Source organism: Magallana gigas, chromosome 1, assembly GCF_963853765.1.
Source record: "Magallana gigas chromosome 1, xbMagGiga1.1, whole genome shotgun sequence".
Lineage (NCBI taxonomy): Eukaryota > Metazoa > Mollusca > Bivalvia > Ostreida > Ostreidae > Magallana > Magallana gigas.
This window is the reverse complement of record NC_088853.1, coordinates 56,167,663-56,179,764: the sequence shown is the minus strand read 5'-3', so window position 1 is coordinate 56,179,764 and position 12,102 is coordinate 56,167,663. Positions and strand designations below refer to the sequence as shown.

Genomic DNA, 12,102 nt, shown 5'->3' with positions numbered 1-12,102 from the left:
TCCTCTATAGGTTTAAGAGAATACACGAAATTACGCCCCCACGAACCTGTAAAATTTTAGCAATCCACGAAAATTGGCCCCCACGAAAATTAATGATTCCACAGTATTATAAATTCAAAGTGGTTTTAAGAGAATATTTGTGTCATTTTTTTTATCTGATGAATTTACATGTATTTTCTTAAATAATGTATCTCCTCCTACATTAAGTCATATCGCGATGGAAAGCTTCGCTTAGTGGTGCCCTTGTTCTAACAATTTAGAATCCCCTTTCTGGATGCGTTGCATTAAGTTTGTTTAAATTTTGCCCGGAGGTCCTAGAGAGAAAGCAAAACGTAAAAAGTTTTCAGACAAAGGGACGGATGACAGACATCAAGTGTTCTTAAAAGCTCACTTAATCCTTCGGTTCAGGTGAGCTAAAATGAGAAACAAATCGTTTTAACACTCTGTAACTGATGAATATTTTCCTAAGAAATTAAAAAAGTATGTTTACAATGAGAAAGAGAATTTATCAGGGCAGTATTACTCTTAATTTGGATGTCTGTATTTGAAATAGAAAGATGATGATTTTTGATTGCTACTCTGGTATTGGAAATTGTCTTAAAATGTTTCTTTCATAAAGTTATTCATGGTAAATACTCCCAATTAGAACTTTTTAGAACTGAATAAATTAAATGGTGGACTTATCGAAAAAATCAAAAATTCGTTTATTTCATTTGGACTGAATTAATTAAATCTATTTTTAAATATTTAAACATACAGTAAACTTCCACTTCACAAAGTTCAATATATGCTTGTGTAGAATAGCCTTCCGGGTATGGAGAATGCGTTCTGTTGTTGTAATAAATTATCATTCTCCCGCGTTCGTTCCTTTGACATGTTATGTTTATCGGATTGGGTATAGTTGTTTTTGTGTAGTATGTGTCCTTGAAGCACAGTATTCCATCCTCTTTCCTGGTTGTATTCGATATGTAAACTGAGAATCCCAAAAATCGAGAGGTATGGCCGTTGAACATATCTATTAAGAAATGATTGGTTAAACAAACAAACCCTTAATATAAAGAAAACCATTTCAAAAATAGCATATTCAAAGCGCTTGCATAACACAAATTTGAAATTAAAATGTTGATGTTTCCTATATTTCTATATGCATTTTTTTCCTAGCACATGGTACATAATATCTATGTTTTATGTCCTCTTCTAAATACATGTACTTTCCATTCCGACAAAAAAAACATATCATGTCGCAATCTATTGGACTATATACACACCCTAATAAATTATGTGTTGTTTTGACTATTCATCGTACGTTAAATTTTAAAAAACTGACATATTCGTGTTGTGTATGTAAAGAAATATCCACATCGCACAAAAACGTATGGAACACCACCAACAAACATAGGCTCTGCGGTCAAGCCCGCTTGTCGTCTTTTTTGAGTAATGTTTATCTCTAATCTGGCCATTTATTTCCTTTTTTTAATTTCAGTATTTCTTGTGAGGAAGTTAAAGTAAAACTTACCCCAAACTAAGTTGTCTGTCCTATATTGTATTAAGATGTGATGAATCGTGTAAACTCTTCCAAGGTTCACTCGCCACACTGCTGTTTGGCCACCATACGATATGGCGCACTGACCGCCTTCCGCTGACAAATTTAGTTTCTCTCCGTCGACAGCATGATCTGCTCCCCACGGTCTAACATAATATGGATTATTTTGCCACGCTGATTTATTTAAAGCAATATTTTCTATAAGGAAATTAAGTTAAAAAGAAGGTAATATACATGAATGAACAGTAATAACATTAATCAAAATGACTGATTGCCTTTAAATAGAATGACTTTTTGGCATTCGTTCGATAAGATGATACATTGTTTAAAATATTGTTAACACCTATTTTAGCAAAGTCGATAATTATCGAGAAAAAAAAATGATTTATAAGATCTTCTTATACTTCATCAGTTTTGCCTGCTAAGATTAAGACCAATCATACTACCGTAAGTTGCTACTGGCCACAATATACACCACACAATACATAAGCTTGTCACAACCATTGTAGTTGGTAGAGTATCACAACCTACAGATACAATTATTAAATGATTAAATGACTCTAAGAACCAAATAAGCACTTAAAGAGGTTCTTTCCTCTGTTTTTGGGTAGCCATTTTGGGTCACCTCTATTCTAGAAATTATGAATCATATATTCATTATTATATCATCATATATACTTATAAATTCAGATTTTATAATGCCAATTAAACAATCTTAAATAAAATAGAAAAGGAAAAATTACATATTTACTGAGATTATTATGTAACTATATTTTGTGGCGGAAGGTTTTCAAGAAGAAAATTAACATTTTATCATAACTCAGTTGTTTTAGAGTACCGTCAATTAAGCTTTCTTATTTTCAGTGCAAACAAAATTTACAGGTAGTTTGTGCATAAGGATATCTTCATTTTGCTACAAAAACATAATTTTACAATTTTTCAATATTTCTATGGACACGAATTGGCTAATTTAACTTATATTTCATAAAAGTCAAGGAAAAATGAATCCCAATTTTTGACTAAAATCAGCTTATTTCATGCCATATCCCAAATTTAATATAATAGACCCATACTTTTTGTATTTTTTTCTGAAATTTTAAGATTTTTCTGACAAGTTTATCATTATTTACGAAAAAGTTTGAGACTTTTAAATAATTCCATTACATGTTGAATTGGTAATAAAAAAATAGCGTTTTATCAGTGTAAAAATGTCAAAATATTAATGACGTGAAGAAATTGTAACATTTTTCTTTATGATAATTTTAATTTGATTTATTTTAAATAGTTTACTTTTGTATTTGATGCCATGGTTTATTCCGATAATAAAATATAGAAGGAAAAGCGATTTATGTGAAATCTGCACTTTCAGTGCAGAAAGGTCATATCAAATACACCGTAGCGCCAAATGAAGCATATAGACTCTAAAATTTTGTTTTGAACTTTGGTTAGGCTATACGTGTAGAGTTTTAAAAAAATACTTAAGAAAAAAAACTTTAAGCATTTTGATCGCAGGATCCAACGTCCTTAAGCATGAGAGTTTGAATTTCAGGATTAACATATTTAAAAGCTATATCAACACGCTATCTTGTAGATATATTGTAGATATTAATATCAACCATATAATACATTTGTGATATTCTTGGCATATATATATATATATAATTTAAAAAAAATAAATATCCAGAATAATATCACAAAATGATCCTATTTACTGCAAAAGTTTTCGCCATTCCTGGCTCTTCAGGCAGTTAGATAACTCATCCAAAATATAATGCCGTTCTTATCCAAAATCAAAAATAAGTTTACAACAAATGAAAAAAAAGCAGTTATTAGGAAGAAATACATTTAATTTCATCCAAAAACTCTCTCAGGCATGTTTAAAATGTTTTACGGTGCTACTGTTGTGGCGAGCGCAGCAAGAATTACGCATACCTTGCATTATTGTCAACCTAGTGTTATCTACGTATCAACGAACGTCAAAGAATTTTTAAGAGAGTATTAATAAGTATGCCAAAGGTACTAATTTTATGATACATACAGCGCAACCCCCTGCCCCGTGTGTGTGTGTGTGTGTGTGTGTGTGTGTGAGAGAGAGAGAGTCCCCGGTCCCTGTTTGTAGGTGTGTAATTTCCTGCTTTCAAATCTAATGGTCTGACTATATGCAATATCTGCGTATTTTTTTTTTACTGTTTATTTTTTTCTTTTATTCCTTTTTATTTAGTTCAAAATGTCCTAATGTTTATTTCCTCCTTATTACATATTCATATACTTACCTGCCTACTGCATGTACAATTAGCTTAAAAATGGACCGATATGACAGTAAAGTATGGCTCTTGCTATATGTTTATATAATCTCTGTATAAAAAAAAAATAAAAAAAAACAAATCATGTCAATGAGGCAGGTATCGCAGTCTATACTGAATAGCTAGTACACGCATTACAGATGTTTGGTCCACCTCTAAATTTATTGCATGAAATAAAGCGCGAAAACACTATGACGTCATCTATGACCTTTTTTTGTCTTTGTTTATGTATCTCGACTCACGAAGGTATGGAAGTATGTCACAAATTTCTTGGGTCTCGCCAAAGCTTTGCGGTACTAAAAACGTGTCTTCAAACCCCAAGACACCATAAATAACGAGTTAAATATCGGCCATTTTTGGCATAGCACCACGGTTGAAAACAAAAGGGAGCATTATTGGACGTCGACAAAAAATTTGTTTGATGAATCTGTATGTTTAGCTTGTTCTTTTCCCCGCGCACACTGGTTCTTAGAAACGCTTCACTGAGCTTACAAAGGTATGAATAAGTCATATATTCTAGAGGATAATACACATGAGCAGCACTTTATGTGCAATTTGGGATTGAACTGTTTGCAGTGAATTTTCAGTGATCTCCCTTTGACAGCATACTGTATCATCATCTTTTAATATTTAAATAAGCTTATCATCGTTACCTATCCTATCGCATTTGTGTAAGTTTCTGTCGTTTTAATTGCAAAAGTTATTTTAATTTTCATTTGTCAGACTTAAACTATTGAGTTGACCCCATATTGACCCTGTATAAACAATTTCGTATTAAATTTGTGTATTACATGTAATTAAGTGTAGACACTTATCATTTTTATATAAGTAATAATAGGAAGGAATGAGTATTTCTTTCTTAATGTATTATAATGCATCAAATACAATGTAGGTCATCACCTTATGGGACTGTTCTGACCCCACAAAACAGGAAAATACAAGGTGTTGTCTTTACCCCCCCCCCCCCCCCCCCCTTTATGAAATAGAAAATGCATCTTCGCTAGCCAAGGGTTTTCGGTCAACTTTGCTCCCCGTAAACCCTTGGCGGATTTCATTACGAAAACTCGGTGACACGCTCTGTTTTATGATTGGCTGCAGCTGCGAGTAGCTGATCCAATCACAGTGCTTGTAAATATAAACTTTGAAAGAAAACACATGTGTGATCTTTGGTAACACATTCGGTGCTTTTAACAAGTTCAGACACAAGTTCTCGAGTACAGTGCTTCTCCAACGATGGTCTAACCAGATCCTTTTAAAACCTATCTATTTTACTGGGATTGAACATGTAGTTCTACAAACTTGTCAAGGCTTGCATGATCAGCATGGGAAGTAAACATGGCGAATGTAGAAGTTGCCTATCCCGTTAGTATATACGTTCCTGCTTATGGTTATTGCTTTTAAAGTTTGAATGAGCTTTGTTTTATTTAATTTCATTGGTCCGCAATATTCACGACAGCGATACCTGGTTTTATGGCATTAAAGCTTCCGTATAAATCGGCGACTTTCTCGCTCCAGGTCCTAACAAAACACTATGAATAAAACATTCCGTGACTTCCCTAGATTATAACTTTATTTATACTTAACATGTTTAATAGCACCGTTAATTATGTTCCGACATTCGGTAGTCAACATGTTTTTAAGTTGTATTAATGCCGTAGTGTGTATATAACCTGTTGTTTAATTTGATTAAAATGTAAATACTAGTATGCAAGGGGCGCAACTCAAGTTGCTCGCTAGATAGCGCCACCACATCACCGAGTTTTCGTAATGAAATCCGCCAAGGGTTTACGGGGAGCAAAGTGGACCAAAAACCCTTGGCTAGCGAAGATGTAGAAAATGATGATACACTGTATATTTTGTTAACTTCTGAGATCCTCATCCATAAACCATATAATTTCTTCTTGCTCTTTGTGTCATTGCGCGTGATATTGTATATAGGTTATGCCCCCTTGGAGACATTCTGACATTCTAGAACTAGAAATAATAAAGTATTTTATGTTATTCATATGTAGTGTTTGATCCATGTTGGTAATTCCTAGTCTAATGATGACACTGCTCTGTTTCGGAGACTTTACAATTGCCCCAAATAGGCGAATACACATGCATACCAGTTTTAAAAAGTTTTTAGACACCCAAATTATATTTTAATTTTAATAGATCACTCGACAATTAAGAGGGGGGGGGGGGGGGTGGGCAGTTTATATTTGAGTTTGTTTGGGGATAGGGGTTCCAAGTCATATATTTGACAATTTTTTAATGTAATTTAAAATAAGACTCAGCAATACTACAGTCATGAACATGAATAGTATAGAACAAAACACAAACTAATACATGTATATATACATAGGAAGTATTACAAAATATAGATGATTGATCTATATCTAGGTTCTTGAATTTAATCATATATCCTGTACATATTATATTATTGTTTCCTTGTTCAAGGCATTTCAGATGGTATGTAGGTCATGATCCAAAGTGCACTTCCTGAAATTATCAAATATCATGAAAAACCATTAAAATCCCCACCTTAACCCAAAGTTATTCTTCCTCCTTATGTCATGGCGCATCAGATCATTATGGCATGTACGTCATGACCCTATAAGGGGTCATCCTGACCCCCTTAGAATCAGAAATTGTCAATTATCTTTAGATTATTGATGTTTAATGATCCTATCTCTATTTAATCTTTATTATTTTTTTTATTAAGTCTCCCGAATGAAATTTGGAGACTTATTGTTTTTGTACAGTTCTTTATACATGTAATATTATTCTTCGTCTTCTTATTTTTCTTTTTTCCCGCTCTGAACTTGTTTCTCAGAGATGGCTGAACAGAATTGTACAGAACTCTAGGATATGATAGGTCTACATATTTAGTTGTGCATCCTGGTTTGGTTTTTCTCATTTTGTGTTAGACTACCACTTTTCGGGGGGGGGGGGGGGGGTTCAAAAGGGTGTGGGGTCTAACATTGAACCTTGTAGGAAGAATAGTAGTCTTTGTTGTAAATGGTTACTTGAAAACGGACAAAGATAATAATATAGGGTTTTCATTATCATATATTGACTGTTACCGGCAATATATAGGGTTTAATAGATCTGACCCCTGGGGTCATCCCCACCCCCTAGGAGTTTGAAATTACCATATATTTCAGAAACTGTTATAAGCATGACCCCTAAACCATATATATTCATGGTTCTGATGTCAAGGGGCATCAAATTTTATGTAGGTCATTGGCCCTGTGGGTGGTCCTGACCCCCTCGAACAGCAAGTCCCTTAACATCTTCAAAACAGTTGAGATCCCAACCATTAAACCATCTATATTCTTGTTCCTTGTGTCAAGATGCATCAAACAGTATATAGGTCATGGGCCCCGGGAGTGGTGATGACCCCACTCGAACAGGAAGTGCACGAATATCTCGAAAACGGTTGAGATCCCCACCCCCAACCACATATATTCTTGATCCTTAAAGGGCATCAAAAGGTATGTAGGTAAAGGGCCTCAGGGTTAACTTTAATTTTTCAAAACCGTAATGCACATCTATAGGACAGTCCCTATCATATCCCAAGATATGATGTGTCTATCCATTAAATCATAAGAGGAGCTCTTGGATCTATGTTTTTTTTAGTGATAAACGCCAATTCCCTGCTACTATTTGACTATCTTGATAAAATTTAAATTTTTAAAACCTTATTGCACATCTATCAACAGCCCCAATTATATCCCAAGAGATGACATAGCTACTCCAAAAGTTGTAAGAGGAGTTCTGGGAACCATACTTTTTTGCAAAAAACGTCATTTTTTGTTGTCCACCACCGATCCCCTTAATAAAAAAAATTCTGGAACCTGATCACACTTCAATATGACACCCCCAATCATATTCTAGAAGATTATTTGGCTACTGATAAAAAAAAGTTGTTAAAAATACGTCATTTTTCAGCCAATAAATAACCCCCAGGACAAAATTGAAAATTCCAAATCCTTATTGCGCATCTATAGGATACCCTAAAACATATTCCAAGAGATGGTTTGTCTACTGTTGAAAAATTAGGAGGAGTTAAAGGAAGAAGGTTTGTTGTGAAAAATGTCATTTTTATACCAATTCTTTGACCCCCAGGACTAACAGAGAATTTTTGAAACCTGTTTACAAAACAACATGATACTCCAAATCAAACTCCAAAAGTTCAGTTTCCTGGTTTATAAGATGTAAGAGCAGTTCGAGAAAGTAAAACGTGACAGACGGACGGACGGACGGACGGACAGACGGAACAGGGTAGCAACAATATACCCGAACTTTCTTTAGAAAGTGCGGGTATAATCATAGCCCCGATCGTACAAAAACTAGTTAAATAGCTAGCGTGTCACTTGGTACAGAGACATAACATGCGACCTTCTTCGAACAGCTGACTGTAAACAAATTGTAGCATTAGCATTTTTTTTCTTTAAATCTTTGACATTTATTCATCATTTACGTTGTTATTTTACATGCTGACTAAATCAAAATAATCGTTTTATACTGTCGCACACTTTTGAGCCACCAGTACGGATAAAAAACGATGTTATGGCCGAAGAAGTGACAATAAGTCGGCAATTATCGGCGTGAAAACATGGTAAACAAAACTATGTAAGGATTTTAGCAAAAAAATAATCGATTATAGGCGTTTATTTTATCAAAATCTACAATAATCCTGAAGGGAGGGGGGGGGGGTAGAAGAGACAAATTCTTGTGCACCACAGTTTTACATGTACAACAATGAACATTTTGAGTTGTGAAGAACGGCTAAGTCTTGTCAGGAGCAATGATTTGTGCTGAGGTCCAAACACTGTTTCACTTTCTGTTTGTCCGAGTGACTGCATAGGAGAGTTGATTAAAAATCAACTCCCAAAAATGTATGTCAACAAATCTTAGGTTTTGTTTATGTTAACTTTTTAAAATTAAATAGAAAATTCCAGATTTTATAGGAAAAAACACACTCAATAAATGATGTCAAAATTTTTTCTGAGCAGTTCATAAAATAAATCTGAATCATGTTCAAAATCAAATTGTGGTGATTTTTTTTTTTTTACAAATTAATTGAAAATATTTATGTTTGTTGAAATGTGTGAACTGAACCGGTTTGACATATATCATTGTCAATCGAGTAAAGTACAAATCAGCTGAGATTTAGTATTATACCTGCAAGTTTAAACAATTCAGCAGTCAAAAATCATACAATTTTTAAACCCCTGCCAAATAAGTGATACCCAAATAATTTTTGAGCAGTTTTAAAATGAATCGGAATCGTGTGTTAAAAATCAAATGGCAGTGTTTTTAAACTATTTCATTGAAATTGTTTAGGTATGTTTCAATTTGTAAACTGACCCGGTTTGATACATGTATTTATTATCGCCAATCGGGTTAAGTACAAAAAAGCCTATGTTCAGTATTATTAGTGAAAGTTTAACCATATAAGCAGTCAAACAATCAGTATTCAGTATTCGCCGTATTCAAAAACCCTACACGCCTTTTAAGTAATAAAAAGGTAATATTCATAAGATATACAAATTATGTTTTAAAATATCATTTCATCTCAATTTTATAAACCACTTTTTTCATACAAGCTGAGCTCGCGAGTTCTCTTTCCTTTCCGTTAACGCGTTTACTCTTATATAAACTAGAAATTACAACAATAGATAGTGAAAAAGTTGGAAACATAAAACTTGATAAATATCAGATTGCTATCTTAATTACATGTATTATATAATGTGCATTTAATAATACCAAAACATGTGCTTATAGAAGGTACGGTTTTATATCGAGGATGTGAAATACGACTGTTTCCTGTTCCCATTGCAGGTCCTTGACTAACAAGCTGTGTACAAAGATAACAATGCAGTGCCTATTAACTTTACTAAAGATTATATCTTTATCATTATTTCACCTTTTGCTTGTCGGAGATTAACGGAGACAGCTGAGCATCTGGTTGAACGTGACTAGAGTTCATAATTGCATGGATCCATACAATGTTTGAAATATTTCGATTACTGATACATAGTTTGATGGAATCAATTCTATTTTTAAATTTTACACAACATGATTCATATAGAGTTTTCTCGAAATTCTTGTCGGAAAATTTCGAGAATTCATATTATAAAAGTGTGCGTAATTAAAATACAGATTATAAACTACTTGCCAAGCAAAATAACATATCGTTAATTTTAAAATAAATAATAATCGATGAAATGAACTCCCGTCAGTACTTCAGTACTTTGATTTAAAACTAGATATCTTTTCATAACGTTTTCTTGCATGAAATTTTACCACTTATTTTAAGATTAACAAAAATTACTCATTTATCTACTCGATCTTCACTAGGATTGTCTGAAAATTACCAATTTTAGGATAGTCTGAAAAATTATGGGTTTTATTATTTAAACTAAATTTGTTTGAAATGTGCAAATTGTTTTCTATACTTTTTAGTTTTTGCTCAAAATGTATCTTTTTCTTTAAAATAATTGAAATTATTGTACAAGTACTGACAAAATGTCATCATTGGTAGAGGCAGTTTATCGAAGTATTTTTTTTTTTATATAAACTCTTTTTCTCTCTACATTTGACATATCGAGATGTATATTGACTGCGAAAAAAAATAATCAAAATATTTATAATGCTAAAAGTTTTTTGTGCTAATATGACCGCTACGAGAAAAAAACTCTTGAATCATATTTTCTCTTTTGCTTTATGCATAGTTTACTATACCGGAAATCGATACTGGCGTGTCGGAAAAATCGCTTAAGCATTTTACCCAAATAATGTCATAAATTTTAATTACTTAAACGTTGCGAATGCTCCTTTTTTTAAAATCAGAAACTACAATTACGTTTACTTAAAGATGCACAAAATGGTGTTCACTCAAAATGTACTAAGCCTCGTTAAGTTTGAAATTTTGAATTTCGCTGCAAATATATTAAATATATAACGGAATAATAATTTAATTCAAAAAAGTAGATAGAAAGTAAAAAAAAAAAGGGGTTTCAACATTTACAATATAAAAAAAAATATAATTGTTTAACGACTTTGCATAAATTAAAGAGAAACTTACCAGTGTTTACATAAAACTGTGCATATTTTCAAAGTGTATTTAAATAATATTACAGAAATATACGCTGTTTAAATACTCACGGTATGCAAACTTCACATTGAATTTTGTAACGACAATTTCAATTTATAGACCCAAAGTTTATCACAGTTTCCGTCACATCAAGTGAAACAACAAAACAGTATTATATAATATGGGTTTTCCTGTTAACATTATACATGTAATCTATTTGACTGAGCGGATGTTGTTTAGAGCCCAGAAACAAATCGTTTGTTTATCAATGGGTTATTTGTAATTTTTCCCACATTACACTACCTTTGCAAAAAGTTTAGACTTTCGTTCACAAAGTTTCAATTTTAGGTCAGAAAATCCAAATGCTTGGTTTGGCTATAAACAAAATCAGATAAATTTTCTAACACAAAATTCTAATCACAGCAGCAGGATCGACAAAAATATGATTTGAGAAAAAATGTTTAATATTTTTGCGGCTTAACCATCAAAAAAGGAGTTACTAAACACTGAACTATTACAAACATTTTTGTAGAGAGATTACAAAGTGGTTAAGACTGATATCTCTTACCAGGAGAGATAGGACGCTGATCACGTGACTGTTGTTGATCACATGTTATTATAATGTGTTTCGTCGGTCATCAAAAAGAAAAACAAATAAACTATTTGTATGTATTATATTGTTATAAGCTTAAATATACTATCTGACTGAATGATAAGTGAACGCTATTCGAAAGGGGAGCACAAGGTGAACGATTTGTGAACAAACTAAGAGTGCACGGGGAAAATTGGGCAATTAGAACGTGTTAGGGACTGTAGCGGTTTGATTGATCAATTTCAGGGATCTATGATTGGATCATGATGTATATATTAAACTTTCACATTTAAATTTATCAAATTATCGATAAAAATTGCACTTCTCATAATAGGCTGATAAATTGCTAGTTAGTAGGTCAGAATTTTTATATTGTTAAAAAAAAATCCACCATTGCAAAATTTTTACATAGAAATAATACCATAACCATTACATTCCTAATGGGATTTCTAACTATTTTATCAGAATCAAATAAAAGTTTAATCATTAAGAAAGAATAATCATATTGAGATAATTTAATTAATTCCAGACTTTACAGACTCTAGCCGAAGATGCCCTGGAGGCCTTTGAGGGAGTG

At 32.7% G+C, this 12,102-nt stretch overlaps 1 protein-coding gene across 1 annotated transcript in view; it reads right to left on the bottom strand.

Annotated features, from left to right (window-relative positions):
* Positions 1–11,077, bottom strand: part of LOC136273968 (multiple epidermal growth factor-like domains protein 10) — a 55,923-nt gene extending 44,846 nt beyond the window's left edge. Inside the window, exons 1-4 of the mRNA XM_066079807.1 lie at positions 11,005–11,077; positions 1,990–2,070; positions 1,517–1,741; positions 758–1,015 (exon numbers count right to left, since the gene is read on the bottom strand). Of these exons, the coding sequence (XP_065935879.1) occupies positions 758–1,015; positions 1,517–1,741; positions 1,990–2,047 (541 nt within the window). The 5' untranslated portion in view covers positions 2,048–2,070; positions 11,005–11,077. The remainder of the gene's footprint in view (positions 1–757; positions 1,016–1,516; positions 1,742–1,989; positions 2,071–11,004) is intronic.
* Between the last annotated feature and the right edge of the window lie 1,025 nt (positions 11,078–12,102).